The 16,195-nt window shown below is 37.9% G+C and overlaps 2 protein-coding genes across 2 annotated transcripts; one reads left to right on the forward strand and one right to left on the reverse strand.

Moving 5' to 3' along the window:
- The first annotated feature begins 2,916 nt into the window (after window positions 1–2,916).
- Window positions 2,917–7,968, forward strand: LOC131951907 (uncharacterized). Its single transcript, XM_059314343.1, has 4 exons — window positions 2,917–3,033; window positions 4,311–4,432; window positions 6,067–6,167; window positions 7,460–7,968. Exons 1-4 carry the CDS (start codon window positions 2,955–2,957, stop codon window positions 7,605–7,607), a joined length of 450 nt encoding a protein of 149 aa, XP_059170326.1. The 5' UTR covers window positions 2,917–2,954; the 3' UTR covers window positions 7,608–7,968.
- Window positions 7,969–8,213: 245 nt separating this feature from the next.
- Window positions 8,214–13,145, reverse strand: LOC131951910 (uncharacterized). The gene is made up of 5 exons (XM_059314346.1): window positions 12,904–13,145; window positions 11,816–12,038; window positions 9,929–10,007; window positions 9,017–9,086; window positions 8,214–8,391 (listed from the first exon to the last, which is right to left on the reverse strand). Exons 1-5 carry the CDS (start codon window positions 12,947–12,949, stop codon window positions 8,306–8,308), a joined length of 504 nt encoding a protein of 167 aa, XP_059170329.1. The 5' UTR covers window positions 12,950–13,145; the 3' UTR covers window positions 8,214–8,305.
- Between the last annotated feature and the right edge of the window lie 3,050 nt (window positions 13,146–16,195).

Below are 16,195 nucleotides of genomic sequence, written 5' to 3' on the forward strand. Positions count from 1 at the left end.
ACACCAATAAGAACACAAAGAAAAAACAAATGAAAAAGCAAACGAAAACAAACCAAATCCAAACGCAAAACGCAAAACCAACCACAAATACAAACCCAAAGAAAAAAAACACAAAGGAAAAAGCAAACGAAAACAAACCAAATCCAAACGCAAAACCAACCACAAACACAAATACAAACCCAAAGAAAAAACACAAACGAAAACGAAAAAAGAGAGAACAAAAACGAACCGAAACGCAACCACTAACGCAAACGCAACCCAAACACAAAGAAAACACTAACGCGTACATAAACGCAAGTGCTCACAGTCAAGCCCGGGGCGGAATCGCCTGTTTTAGCTTAATAAACGACTATAGTACCCCAACTTATTCATAGTCTTTTGCACTCACTTAAGCGAACGTAGGCGCCAAACAGAACACGGTAGACACGGGGCCCCAAATAGCACCCTGTCTGGGCACCAGAGGACGCCCGATTCGATTCACTTAAAGACTATGCAGGGGTCTCCAAACTACGGCCCGCGGGCCGGATGCGGCCCGCGAGGTCCTCTCATCCGGCCCTCGGAGATCATTTTGTCCGCGGAAAAGAAAATGTGTGTTAGAGGTGGCTGAGGAAAAATTCAAAACAAACTGAAAATGTAGCATTGAGTGCAAATAACATTGAAGTAAAAGTCGCCAGTTGGCCAGCAAACGAACTCCTTACAGACAAGTTCAAATAAGGGCGGGTGGGTTTTATAAGTATTTGCCCAAGGAAGACTTTCCTAATATTAAAACTTTTAAAAGTACCTTTCGAATTTTGGAACAACACAAACTTTATCAAGAATGAAGTAGGCCAACGTGAAGAACAATTTGAGAACAAACTTGGACTTCGCGTGTGTTGTCGGTCTCCGACAATATTTTTTTCAGACTTTTTCTCGGGTGAGCGGCACTTGAAATTTATATATATATATATATATATATATATATATATATATATATATATATATATATATATATATATATATATATATATATATATACAATTTCTTTGGGGGGGGGGGGGGGGCTTTGCTACCCCAAAGAGATGCCTGGAAGAAATTCTGGCCCCCGAACGTATATCTGATAGTTACACCGGCCCTCGGGCTGGAAAGTTTGGAGACCCCTGGACTGTAGTAACCTTTCTTATCCATACTCTATCGCGCTGTTTAAAGCGAAATTAGGCACCATGGCGCTCACAGGATAGCCCAGAGCGCCAAATTGAACCCTGGTCGGGCGCCGGCGGACGCGCCTGTTTCAATTTAATGAACAATTATAATACTCCAAGCTTATTCGTAAAATACCTACAACATTTGCACTTGATCAATCCCCGCTAATTATGTAATTAGTTTTTTTCCCAACACCAAAACAAAGTTATAAAAAGTAAATTCTTTTCCACCAATGCAATGTTTTTAAAGGGAAGTAATTGTGTTTTCCTAATTTATCAAAGGGAAGTAAGTGCTAAAGGACTAAACATAAATAATTTTCAGACATAATTAGAATTTTTGTTCATTTTTTTTTAAAAATTGTGTTTAATGAACATGCCGACAATTATTACTGTCAGTTTGAAAAATGAAAATTATTTCCCAACACTTTCAATAGTAATTTTTAACTCATAAATTTAGACTGTGAGCACGATTAATAGTCTAACACTTAAATCCATAGAAGTATGTCAACGACAAACAAACAAACTTATTACATGCTAGTTACATACAGAATTGAGCTTTATATATATTATATATATATATATATATATATATATATATATATATATATATATATATATATATATATATGTATGTATATATATATATATATATATATATATATATATATATATATATATATATATATATATATATATATATATATAAATATATATGTGTGTGTATACAAATGGATAATTATATATGTATTACATATATATCGATATTTATTATATATATATATACATATATATTTTTCTGTGTAAGTGTTTTATCTAGTGTTTCATACATTTTATTCGGAAAGGGGGTGGGGTGGTTGCACTTGAAACATTCGAGGGGAGGGAGTGCGGACTAAATATTCGAGGGTTGGGAAGGGGAGAGGGGCACTGATAAAAGTATATATTTTCTATATAAATTCACTTTGGTTCACGGGGGGGGGGGGTGAGGAAGGGGGGTTTAGGGAATGGGTGCCGCACCATCTGTAAAGATGACTGAAAGATACACTGATTCTATTAAATGTCCTGAAATGTAGGGTGTTGTTACATAGAAACAAACACAAAACTTGATGAATATTTCCGATAAGATGTAGTTAAGGTTAATGGTTGTCAAGAATCATCGATGACACTCAATTCTCCACGGCTTCAATGATGAAACGTTCAAAATATTTACAAAAATTGCTTTCGAAGTTAAATTCTTTTTCACTTTTTAATTGTGGGAATACCCGCAAAATTTGTGACAAAAGCACCGTGCGGAACAGGAAAAGCCAACCTACAATATGGAGTAGGAGTGTGTTCTCAAAATATAAAAACTATTTTTAAAAAAAAGAAAGAACACACCAACAAAGTATAATTTATATTTTTATTTTGTGTTATAGAATGTCTGTGAAACCGTATTTTATAATTAAATTATTTATTATGTAATTTATACATTAGGTTTTAAAATAAAGTGATATTAATTAATACAAAAGCTCATTTAAATATAAAATATCTAGATTCTATTACTATTGTTGAGTCAAGATTAGTCTATGTTTACTACACCTAACAATTGTATTATTCATACTTAATTACGGTATCCCTCCACCTTGTCCCTCCCATAAGGCCGTAAGCATAAGGACATAAGCCATAAGGACATAAGCCATAAGGACATAAGCCATAAGTTATTAAAATAAAATGCTACAACTAGCAAACTTTTTCCCCCCAGAACAAAAACATGTGTAACCCGTCATCCACATAAAAGCTATGGAGCCACCTCCACAAACTGATCCACAGCTCCACACATTTTTCGACCCTTTTCGAGAGTTTCCGTTTCGTAGGTTAGGTAAGATTGTCACTGTTCAGTGGATTAGGTAAGATTGTCGCTGTTCAGTGGATTAGGTAAGATGTTCGCTGTTCAGTGGATTAGGTAAGATTGTCGCTTTTCAGTGGATTAGGTAAGATGTTCGTTGTTTAGTGTGGATTAGGTAAGATGTTCGTTGTTAAGTGTGGATTAGTTAAGATGTTCGTTCATTGTGGATTAGGTTCGATGGTCGTTGTTTAGTGGATCAGGTAAGATTGTCGTTGTTCAGTGGATTAGGTAAGATGTTCGTTGTTTAGTGTGGATTAGTTAAGATGTTCGTTGTTCAGTGTGGATTAGTTAAGATGTTCGTTGTTTAGTGTGGATTAGTTAAGATGTTCGTTGTTTATTGTGGATTAGTTAAGATGTTCGTTGTTTATTGTGGATTAGTTAAGATATTCGTTGTTAAGTGTGGATTAGTTAAGATATTCGTTGTTAAGTGTGGATTAGTTAAGATGTTCGTGGTTCAGTGTGGATTAGTTAAGATGTTCGTTGTTCAGTGTGGATTAGTTAAGATGTTCGTTGTTCAGTGTGGATTAGTTAAGATGTTCGCTGTTCAGTGTGGATTAGGTAAGATATTCGTTGTTAAGAGTGGATTAGTTAAGATGTTCGTTGTTTATTGTGGATTAGTTAAGATGTTCGTTGTTCAGTGGATTAGTTAAGATGTTCGTTGTTCAGTGTGGATTAGGTACGATGGTCGTTGTTCAGTGTTGATTAGTTAAGATATTCGTTGTTAAGTGTGGATTAGTTAAGATGGTCATTCAGTGTGGATTAGTTAAGATATTCGTTGTTAAGTGTGGATTAGTTAAGATATTCGTTGTTCAGTGTGGATTAGTTAAGATGTTCGTTATTCAGTGTGGATACGTTAAGATTGTCGCTGTTCAGTGGATTAGGTAAGGTGTTCGTTGTTCAGTGGATTAGGTAAGATGTTCGTTAATATGGTCGTTGGGAAATTATAAGGTAAGATTGTCGCTGTTCACTTGATTATGTGAGATCAGAAAATAAAGTACCTTTTCGAAGCCTAAGGTCCATGTGGCATGTGAAGTAGATTTCACCTGTTTCAACGGCATGAACATATAAAAAGGATGGTGTGGTCAGCATTATGATCGGCCGTCTTTACTTACTCCAAGGTGTGCCAGGTACCCATCAGAACTGGGTGGACTCGGTCATCGTACGTTTATATTTTTTTATATTGAAAACAAAACAGAACTCTATGTATGTTTAAAATTAGATTTAAGAATCTCGACTTCCTGTTGACCTAGGTCATGGCTACCCAATGGCGGAGGCGCTGAAGCATTGTGCGACTGATGAGGCGGTGAACTTTGCCTATGGGATGGGGACTCTCTACTTCTTCACGCATGCTCTGTGGCACAGCTACGCCTCTGTAAGTGGTACAGCTACGCCTCTGTAAGTAGGACGGCTATAAGTCTGTAAGTGGTACAGATATAGGTCTGTAAGGAGCACAGCTATAGGTCTGTAAGTGCTACAGCTTTAGTTTTGTAAGTGGTACAGCTTTTCGGTCTATAAGCGTGACGGCTATAGATATGTAATTGGGACGGCTACGCTTCTGTAAGTGGCACATCTACGCTTATGTCAGTGGTACAGCTATTGGTTTGTAAGTAACACAGCTATAAGTCTGTAAGTGACACAGCTATAGATTTCAAAGTGGTACAGCTATAGGTCTGTAAGTGGTACAGCTATAGGTCTGTAAGTGGTACAGCTATAGGTCTGTAAGTGGTACAGCTATAGGTCTGTAAGTGGTACAGCTATAGGTCTGTAAGTGGTACAGCTATAGGTCTGTAAGTGGTACAGCTATAGTTTTGTAAGTGGTACAGCTATAGGTCTGTAAGTGGTACAGCTATAGTTTTGTAAGTGGTACAGCTATAGGTCTGTAAGTGGTACAGCTATAGTTTTGTAAGTGGTACAGCTATAGGTCTGTAAGTGGTACAGCTATAGGTCTGTAAGTGGGACAGCTATAGGTCTGTAAGAGGTACAGCTATAGGTCTGTAAGTGGGACAGCTATAGGTCTGTAAGTGGTTAGAGGCGAAGCGGGGGGGGGGGGGGCGGGGTGTGCGGACTGCACCGGGTGACACCATTTAGAGGGGTGACACCAAGGCAAAAAATAGCAAAATATATAGAGAAAAACTTGAGGGGGGTGCAAATCGAAAGTTCGAGGGGGGGGGTTGCAAATCGAAAGTTTGAGGGGGAGGGGGGGTGCAAATCCAAAATTCAAAACTTTGTCCCCGGGGAGGGTCACTACGCCTCTGGGGGGGGGGGTGACACCATTAAGTGCCGCACCGGGTGACACCCGACCTCGCCACGCCACTGTAAGTGGTACAGCTACAGGCCTGTAAGTGGTACAGCTACAGGCCTGTAAGTGGTACAGCTACAGGCCTGTAAGTGGTACAGCTACAGGCCTGTAAGTGGTACAGCTACAGGCCTGTAAGTGGTACAGCTACAGGCCTGTAAGTGGTACAGCTACAGGCCTGTAAGTGGTACAGCTACAGGCCTGTAAGTGGTACAGCTACAGGCCTGTAAGTGGTACAGCTACAGGCCTGTAAGTGGTACAGCTATAGATTTCAAAGTGGTACAGCTATAAGGCTGTAAGTGACACGGCTATAGATTTCAAAGTGGTACAGCTACGCTTCTGTAGTGGCACCGTTATGTCTTGGTTGTCAAGTGGCTGTTATTCTTATGTGAAAGTTATTATTTTAGACCTTTTTTTTAAAAAGACAGTTCTCATACCATAGCTAGTTCTCATACCCCCACCCCCATCTACCCCCCCCCCCCCCCCACACACACACCTAATTCTGTGACTCCTGTCCATATCGAACTTGGTGACGTAATCTCACATCCTCTTAACTGCCACACAAAATGACTCCACTCACATAATCCATTTTTAACGCCTTTAAAACAATGTACCCCAGGGTAATACCCCCCCCCCCCCTAATTTTCCAGTTTAGCGGACTGACCCTTCTCCCAACAAGTTAATTGATCCCTGTTGAATTTTGCTTTCAGTACAAAGATGGGGACAGTCTCGTCGCTTTCTTCGACACTCTCGTCTTCGATGGGTTCGCTTCAGACATCCTACCCTCGTTTGTTGTCTACCACATGTGCAGGTGAGGAGTCGTGGGGTGTGCGTTGTGCGTTGTGCGTGTGGTGTGTGTGGTTGTGGGACAGTCGCTTCAGACACCCTGCCCTCGTTTGTTGTTTACCACATGTGCAGGTGAGGTCGTGGGGTGTGGGGGTGTGTGGGGGTGTGTGGGGGCATATATGACATCCTGCCCTCGTTTGTTGTCTACCACATGTGCAGGTGAGGGGTCGTGGGGTGTGGGGTGTGGGGTCTGTGTGTGTGTGTGTGTGTGTGTGTGTGTGTGTGTGTGTGGTTGTGGGATAGTCACCTCAGACATCGTGCCCTCGTTTAAAGTCTACCACATGTGCAGGTGAGGGGTTTTGGGGTGTTGGGGTGTGGGGGTGTGTGTGTGGTTGTGGGATAGTCGCCTCAGACATCCTACCCTCGTTTGTAGTCTACCACATGTGAGGTGAGCGGTCGTGGGGTATGTGTGTGTGTGTGGTGTGTGTGGTTATGGGATAATCGCCTCAGACATCGTGCCCTCGTTTAAAGTCTACCACATGTGCAGGTGAGGGGTCGTAGGGTGTGGGTGTGTGTGGGGGGTGTGGGGGTGTGTGTGTGGGATAATCGCCTCAGACATCTTGCCCTCGTTTTAGTCTACCACATGTGCAGGTGAGGGGTCGTGGGGTGTGTGTGTGTGGTGTGTGGGAGGGGGTGGGGGAATAGGGGTGGGGGATAGGGGTTTGGGAAGACTGGGTCTGTTTATCATTAAATTCAGCTTTAGAGCATATTTTACATTGAGACTTGTTCTCTATGTGAGGTGCGGTGAGCGAGTGGTACATTATTGTTATATCATTTTGATTATGTTATTTTGCGCCGCAGTATTGAGTGTGAAACAGATGTTGTGAAAAAAATGTTAAGATTCCTCTTTAGACCTAGTGATTAATTGTGCAGATGAAATAGAGTTCATATGTTTCTTGACCTCGGCATATAAAGAGATAACTTGTTCAGCACTTTTCCCAGCCACCTTTTTTCCTCTAACGTGAGTTAGGAACCCATCAGAGCTGGGTGGAATCATGGACATTCTAGTAAGTTTATCCCGGATTCGAACTCCAGACTCTTAAATTAGCTGTTTGGTGCTTACCTCACTATACCTTCCCATCCCGGTGTCACATAAACAGGTGAACTCTACTTCACTTGCCTCATAGACCGTCATGTTTGAAAGGGTTGTTTACTTTTTACTTTACTTAATAGTAAGTAGTATCAGGTTAGTTAAATTTATTGAACTTGCTAATATGTCAACTCGCCAATAGATCTAACATCAGGAAACTGTTGCAGGCTAACCGCCAATTGTGTCACAGAGAACGGATACGTCCCTTCGGCATCTCCGTTCTTTGTCGGGCTGATCATGTTGGAGATGGTGTGGAAGCCAATAGATAAGTTTGTTGACAGCGTCATGGACGCCACCATAAGGAACGCCTACTGAAAAGTTTTGCGCAGTCATCTCCCCTGTTTCTTGACAAAATGGACGCCATTATAAGCAACGCCTACTGAACAGTTTACCGTAGTTAACTCTCCTGTTTGTTTACTACATAGACGCCACCATAAGGAACGCCTACTGAAAAGTTTTCCGCAGTCATATCCCTTGTTTCTTGACAAAATGGACGCCATTATAAGGAACGGCTACTGTATAACATAAGGAACGCCTACTGGACAGTTTGCCGTGGTTAACTCCTCTCCTGTTTGTTGACAAAATAGACGCCACCATAAGGAACGCCTACTGAATAGTTTTCCAGTCATCTTCCCTGTTTCTTGTAGTTAGCTCCCCTCTTTAAAATAAATACAATTTACACAACAAAGATTACTGTTTGTTGTATTATATCGATTATTACACTTTTCCTCGCGTAAGTTGTAGAATTAAATGTTTTGTAAGACATTACTTTAACTTGATCACGCCATCCTTACATATACCTGGTTCTTAGAGATAGATGAACTACTACGTCATTGACTGTAAGGGCTATTTAAAATGTCAATAGAAAACAAGATATCTTTCAGCGAACTTCGCAGTAAATAATAACAAAAATGTATAATCTTTGAAGTGGGCAAACATTTATTTCTTGACAAACATTCTCTCCCTTTGATAACCTGTAAAAGTAACAAAAATTCCCGATGACGTCACTCCGTTTAGCCGACCACCGGTTTTGTTCCGCAAGGGGGCAGCACGTTGATTGAGAAGTCACATGACTGAATCTCGTTATTGAACACAGTGGCTGTGACGTAATAAAGTCAAGCGTTAGCACACACAAAGAGATAATAAAATTAAACTTGCGCGCAGGGTTTCTTTTAGATCCATATACTCCGCAAGTGGGTTGGGGGTTAAATATAAGAGGAAAAGTGAGGCAGTTGAATGTACAATGGGGTTGGGTGGTCAATATGGTTAAAATAAATATAAATTATACATTTAAAATTTGTTTCGTCAGGTGTGGGGAAAGTCCTTGTGCTCATTCCCCCCCCCCCTTTCACCCCCCCCCTTCCCCACAAACCCAACCAAGGAGTGATGTAAAAGAGACACTGAACACAGGATGCAGAATGGGGCATCTCTCTCACCAGATCCCTTATCTAGCCGCTAGACTTTAGTCATACCCAACCTTTACATTTCAGGACGCTTGATCTGGCCAATGCTAAATCTGATGCAGTACTCGGCTTAACAATTACAACCGTAACTACAAATATAAAGCCTTGGTACTCAACGGTTATAAAAATTTAGCTTAGTGACAAGATCGTTAGAGCCTAAACCGGCGGGCATTAAAATTCTCTCAGTGTCTGGTTGCTATCTATTTAAAAGTAAAGTTAGTATGAAACTTGCATGAAGGCGCAAGAATAAAAAACACGTACTTGCAGGGCAGTAGAATTCACCGATAGGTTTCTTGTCTAAACATCTCGTGTATGTGTGGCAGTTGTCCGCCTGAAATGTTTTAAGGCTATAATTAGTGGCTGAAATTAATTGGACAATTTAGCCGCTGTCGGACAGAGGTTTGAGTTTTAGGCAGGATCTGGGTCAGTAGATATTGTATAGTATATTGAGGTTTTTTTTTACGAATGACGTCGTTTAATTAAAGTGATTTCTTTCAATAGTCGAATTTTTTTTTTATTGCGAGTCCAATATGTTTCTGTGTCTGTGTTTGTATGATTATATGTCAGTATATTAATTGTGCCTGTATGTTTGAGTATGTCGGAATAATTCTGTGTGCGTTCAAATGATGGTGTGTTGCCTTTTGTTTGTGTGTGTGGGTTTTCGTTTTCTTTCTTCAATGCCTTCTGGGAAATGAGCTGGTGTTTGCACACTTAGCAGAGGCTATTAATTGCATACAAGATAATGAAATTAACGAACTATGCTACACAGTTAAATCATACATCTTATCAGTGAATCAAAGTCTTTTATTGTATGCCATTTTTATCTTGAGAATAGCGTATTTAAGACAGTGAAACAAAGAAATTATTTTTAACTTCAATTCCTTAAGCGTTTTGTATTAATTGATAAGAAAAGAAAAAAGAAGAAAACGAGTTGGTGTGGTGTGGTGAGGTTAAACAGAAAACTAAACTAAAAGTTATCGAATATGATGATAATTAAGTTGAATAGACATTTCAACATATAGTGTGCTGTTTGTGAAATGTGTGCTTATGTGTGTAATCTATGAATATGGGAGGAGGGGGGGGTGTGGATTGTCACCACCTCTACTGAACATGTCATCACCTGGACTTAAAATGTCACCATTTATACTAACCGTCTCACCACCCAAGACTCACCACGACACCATACATCCCATCTTCCTTGTTTTCGCAAGTTGTAGCGTTACTACATTCATGTGAAGCGCTGTTCTCTGGACTGAAACAGAACACCATGACACAACGTGACTAGTGATCGCTTGCATTATTGTGATGTATAGCATTTATTTTCTACTTTTTAGTTCAATCAGAAAACGTGGGTTTTTTTAAACTTTTGTAATGATTATTTTCTACTTTTTAGTCTTTGTCTGTTTGTTTGCATTAAAATCTTGCTATCGATTTTATCTTTTCACTTTTTTTTTTGGGTAAACGAAGACAACTCGTAAAAAGACAACTCGTAAAAAACACGTTGTGTGAATACGTTACTGACTAGAACACATAGATTTGAACCCGTGTCGAGTGGGATAGCAATCGTGTGCCCAACCATTCGACCATATCGTCTCCGCCATACTGGCCACCAGTTGTTACGGTTGTTTGTACACAAACACCGCGTGAACACTACTCAGTAAGCAAAGAGGGAGAGTACCGAACCTTGTTTTCATCAAATTACAGTTACTGGGTGATGTCCCTTTTCCCCCACGTTTTTACTACAATTATATAGCGGTCTAAAATGCTCAATAAAATGTTTCCATGGATCAATTTAGTAATAATAATAATTAAATATTCTATTGTCATCCAAAACAAAGCTTCCCTGAAAATTTCAGCGCGCTAGCTAACTGGGAAGTGCCAGAAATTTTGATCGCAAGATTTGATCGGAAAAACAGAGACGAAAGCAAGTTAAAGAAAACGTTGGAAAAACGTGTTAAAAACGTGTTAAAAAGAAAAGCAGGCTGAAATCGGAGTCAATGGCCTCAATGGCGTATAACCAGTTGACACGTAACGCTTAATTGTGTTGGAGGCGTGGTCGAGTCGGCAAAAAAGCTCATGGTTGATACATTCGAACAAAGTCTCGAGTTCAAACCCACTGGCAGATAAATCTCGATCCCCTTCAACACTAATAATTTAGAACGAAGAAGAAGAAGAACAGATCTTCCCATATGAATAATGTCTTAATATATGGTGTATCTTTAAATGCATGTTTTTCTTTAATTTAATGCACCGATACGATCCGAAATATTTCTAGTTAAGAACAAATAATACCAAAGCGAGGCCTCAACTGCATGATATTTGTATGAATTGGTTTTTTTAGTGGGGGGGGGGGGGGGGGGAAGAGGGCTATTTGTTTTGGGAATCCTGTACTTCGACCCTCAAAACCATAGTTTGTACTTCTCGTACGCAGAGTATAGAGAAATTTTGACAGGGAGTTTTCATTGTTTTACAACTCAGTACTTTTTTTAATCGGGTAAAAAAAAAAAGCGGATTTATCAAAATTTTGGTGTTCTATACGTAATCGAGTCGGAAAACTGCGCTTTGCAATTCTCTCCGTATATCTCTCTGTGTGTGTGTGTATGTGTCTGTGAACGCGATAACTTGAGTACCGTTACAGCTAGGTTGATGAAATTTCATATACAAGTATTATATCAAATGTGTAGTTCTGTATCATCTTTTCAGCGATTTTCGATAACCGGAAATAGAACGTTTTCTACTTTTAGTTTTTCAAAAGCCTATAACTTGAATACTATTTCAGATAGATAAATGCAATTTCACAATTAAGTAAAAGATCTGATTCTCTGCCTTCTCTCAAATTTTGTCTTCTTCTTCTGCGTTTTTAATTTTAGTAACCGTAAATTACGTCAAACAATAATTATGATTCGTATCAATGGAGACCACGCAACAGTGGTCTACTATATGGAAATCAAGATTGCCGTTTGGTAGCCTTAAAGCAAGGATGTCTGAGGACTTCATGTACACATAGTCCACCTGTTTGCCGTAAGTTAGACGATTGAAAACAAAAGGACCTTGACTTACACAACACACGCCATGATCGCTCTCTCTAGGACCTGGTGTTCGGGACACGTGCATAACACCGTGACGTTGTCTTTGCATATCTTGTAGCCCCAGCAACCGGTCTCAATTACACTGGTGTTGCCGGAGAGGTAGCACGGCTGCGGCGGCGACGTTGTAGTGACAATAGTTGAGGCGTCACAAGTATCAATTTTTTGTTGTCGGAGGACTCGGTAATCAGAACAGTCTTCACATAAAGTGGATTACAGAGAGGTAAAATAGTCGATACTTTGATATTTAAAAATGGGAACATTTTTAACACTTAGATATTAAGAAATGGGGAAAATAATGAACACTTAGATATTAAGAAATGGGGAAAATAATTAACACTTAGATATTAAGAAATGGGGAAAATAGCCAATACTTTAGTGTATTGAACTGGGGAAATAAATACCCTTTTAAACCTTACGGTGCAGAGAGCAAGGGAAGTAGAGTTAACCTGTTTCAGCGACCTCGGCATATGAAGGAATAGTGTGGTCAGCACTATTACTAACCGCCTTTACTTTTCCTAACGTGAGTTAGGTACCCATCATAGCTGGGTGGGTTAAAGCACGACGTATTGTCTCTTGCTCGGAATTCGAACTCAAGCCTTCTTTCTTTGTAGTCGAATGTTCTACAGTATGAAAACACGGTCCCATTTAACTTGGAAAATAGCCGATATTGTTTTGAATTGAGAAAATGGCTAGCTTTTAGGAGCTTTGAACTGCGAAAATAACCGACACTTAAGCCGTCTTCAGACTGATTACAATAGCCAGCTATAAAGGTTACATGCCTAGCCTAAACAACTCTGATATTTAGTTCTAATTTCTACATGGATTATATCACATATCTTGATTAGGTCTAACAACTTAGATATTATCTGATTAACGAAAGCCAAAATGTATGATGATCGATGCTGCATTCTACTAAATCAATTTAAAAATCTATTTAAGATTTCGTAACGCCTAAATGGAACCGAAATTGTTTCAGTAGAAGCTATGTGGTGTGGATAATGGATACAGTGCTTGATTAGTAGAATAATGGATTATTTAGTGATTACAGACGAACCCCACCTGTGCAGGCGATGAAACCCAAGGCGAAAACAACGTAGAAAAACATGGCTGTCTTGTGTACTGACACGACTGGAACCTGTAGAATGACAAAAAATTTCTCAAACGGTTCCAGAACAACCAGAGTTCAAGCCTACAAGATGGCTGTGTGAGAGTGAGATTAGGGAAAGGTACTTGGCCTACTTACAGCCGTCAGGTGAAGATAAAACTACCAGGAAGTGACCATCGTCTCAAGAAAATGTTGCAAGTGTTAAGATAATTTTCTCTCTCAGTGAAGATGTTTACATAATATATTATATTTATTTTAGGGACATATATATATATATATATATATATATATATATATATTTATTTATTTATATATATATATATACATTTATATATATATATATATATATATATATATATATATATATATATATATATATATATATATATATATATATATATATTAAGACTTCATGATGTATATTTTGTTGGTTGTGGTTAGGGTTATGTTTAATTTAGGGTTATGTGTTTTCTTTAACGTCGATATTTGCATATACACATTTAATTGACAAGTAATAATATTCCTAAACCCAGGCAATGCCGGGTTTGTGCTTCTTAATAAACTCACAAGTTATGGTTCTTTACAGATATGTTTTACACAGAGGTCAGTGTAGGTCATGGCCGGGACGGCTTTTATTCTTTTATTTTTCCTTTTGTTCTCTATTGTACTTATAAAACTCATGCATACAGTGTAAATAACTTTGTTCGGGTAGAAAATAAGCTTTTCTTCAGTTCCCACCTTATGTTGATATTTATAATGTATAAAAACATTATAAACAAACCGTATGGAATGTATCCGTCTCTATTCAAGCTCCTTTGATACCAGGACCCAGGGGCGGAACTACAATGCCGCCAGACCCCGCAATGCGGGGGGGGGGGTGCCCACGCCATTTAGGGGCCCATAGCTGACCATAATAAAAAATTTTATAGTTAAAAAAAATATTTTCTTGCATTTTTTACTTGACGGTAGAATCTTTTGTAAATAACAAACAGATCTACTACAGTTGTGATGTTATACAATAGCTAACACATAATGTTGCGTAAAAAAAATATGCCTGAGCTATAGTGTGAAAGATAGACAAACGTTCAAAACACTTCCATGACTTATTTACCTTTTTTAAATAGTTAAATAGGTTTGCTCATAAGCTCCTTTTAATATATTTATACTAAACAAATTAAAAAGCAATTACTTTTCTTAATTATTATTTTAGAAAATACATACTAAGAATGACATAACATAAGAAGGTAATATATTTAACAAAAATAATATAAATATAATAAAAAAAAAACATAAAAATAAACATAACACAAGAAACCATTACACATACAAAGCTTTCACGTTTTATATTCTTTTGACCGGCTGAAAAACTAGAGACTTAGTAGTATTACAGCAAACATTCAGAAAGAACTAGACTGTAGAGCCGGAATAAGTAGGGAATGCAAAGCGAAAGATAGCTAGCACAATGAAGAAAGCTACAAGAACAGCACTATTGGATAAACTTCATTTATGGACAGTTCGTTCTTTAATGGGAATAACAGTTGCAGGATGCACTCTACTTTCTTTCCAAATATATACCTATTTTTCATATGTGAGACCAGCCAAGCAGGAAGAGCGCAGAAAAGATCGGGAGAAAGAAATTGCTTTAGAGCAGCAAGAGAAGGAAGAGGAACTCTTGCGTCGACAGAAAGAGGCTGAAAAAGTTTTAAAGTATTAATGTTACTTTTTTCTAAAGCTTAGTGTTGTTTAGTGATGAGAGAACAACAGATGGTATATACATTTGGTGAAAAACTTTTTCCAATCACTTAACCTAGGAATACCTTTAACGTAAACTGCTCTGTCAAGTATAAGTATACTTAGTAAAATTGATCTTCAAGTATTAAGTTAAATGTTAAATTTTTGTACCTACTAATATCCTGTCAAATTTCACAGGAACGACCATTCTAAAAATTATTGTGAAAATCTTTTTTGTTTAAAATATTTAATTTAACAGGGCTGGTAAATGTATACGTTTTTTCCCCATACTTTTTCATGACTAATTATTCATGTATCATAAAGTCATTGTGAGACTTTTGGTGAATTTTCTATGTTACTGTACAATAAAATATACAAATATATATATAAAAAAAAAAAAAAAAAAAAAAAAAAAAAAAAAAAAACTAGATCTAGTTCTAAATCTAAAAAATAATAATAATTCAAAACAGACTAATGCACTCACACACATGACATGTTGTATTTTGTTTATATTGAGAAGAAAAAAGGCAATTTTTTTCAAAACCCGATCAGGCCAGAAATGAGTAGGCCTATCCAATGTTTGTGTTATGTGTTTGTATATATATATATATATATATATATATATATATATATATATATATATATATATATATATATATATATATATATATATATATATATATATATATATATATTTGGGGGCCCAGATTTTTTTTTTGCGGGGTGGCCCTTTTTTTCTAGTTCCGCCACTGCCAGGACCATCTCCTTCTATTTACACCTATGTCACGCCATGTGTTTTTCCCTTTATTTACATACTTTTGCCCATTATACTCTCTCTAAAAATTCTGTCGAGTAGGAATAAGAATATGGGCTACTTGTACTTTGTCGTCAGCCCATGACACTCCGTTCAAAGAGAGAAATAGACGAGTAAATCTTGAACCAAGCAGGATACCAGAGTTGTCTCCGTTTGTTTATGTTTCTCACTTTTTGATACACCAAGTTTATTATTTTTTTTTTTTGAACTTCTCTATCTTTCATATTGTGCTTAACGAACATTTTTGTCATCTTATAGGACAAAAAAGTATCCATTTGGTCATTTTCCAACTGCCTTTTTTGTTTCTGGCCATGGGTCACCACTGTGTCAATTTTTGATATCACAGATGAGGATGAAGCATATTCTAAGCCGTTGAAAGTAACAGAATAGTATCTCCTAATGATTATTTTAATCACGTTTTTATGTCATTTTACTTTCTTCATTTTATTACTATGTATACACTTTATGATCATGTCTTTAAAAGTGTATAAAACTACAAAATAAATTGATTTTCTTTTATCTATATATAACAACCTTTTATTTAACTCACTTCTTCGTCAGTCTGTTGTCAGTCTGTGGTCAGTCTGTCTAGATCGAAACGCCGGAGTGAAATTGCAGGCACTTCTACTTGACAGATACGGTTCGTAATTAGTACGTCGGTCAAGACATAAAGACAATGCATTGTGAGATTAAATTTGACT

The sequence above is a fragment of the Physella acuta genome, unplaced genomic scaffold (assembly GCF_028476545.2).
Source record: "Physella acuta isolate Inbredline_101_S28 unplaced genomic scaffold, ASM2847654v3 ptg000837l, whole genome shotgun sequence".
Taxonomy (NCBI): Eukaryota; Metazoa; Mollusca; class Gastropoda; family Physidae; genus Physella; species Physella acuta.

What these genes read in the sequence shown, in the direction of transcription:
- LOC131951907 (XM_059314343.1), top strand. Translation starts at nt 2,955, where the DNA reads ATGGAGCCACCTCCACAAACTGATCCACAGCTCCACACATTTTTCGAC. An exon ending in TGTGGCACAGCTACGCCTCT is followed by an intron (nt 4,433 to 6,066) that starts GTAAGTGGTACA and finishes TTTTGCTTTCAG; the next exon opens with TACAAAGATGGGGACAGTCT. An exon ending in GTTGTCTACCACATGTGCAG is followed by an intron (nt 6,168 to 7,459) that starts GTGAGGAGTCGT and finishes AAACTGTTGCAG; the next exon opens with GCTAACCGCCAATTGTGTCA.
- LOC131951910 (XM_059314346.1), bottom strand. Translation starts at nt 12,949, where the DNA reads ATGTTTTTCTACGTTGTTTTCGCCTTGGGTTTCATCGCCTGCACAG. An exon ending in GCGATCATGGCGTGTGTTGT is followed by an intron (nt 10,008 to 11,815) that starts GTAAGTCAAGGT and finishes GTTCTGTTTCAG; the next exon opens with TCCAGAGAACAGCGCTTCAC. An exon ending in ATGGGATGTATGGTGTCGTG is followed by an intron (nt 9,087 to 9,928) that starts GTGAGTCTTGGG and finishes AAAACATTTCAG; the next exon opens with GCGGACAACTGCCACACATA.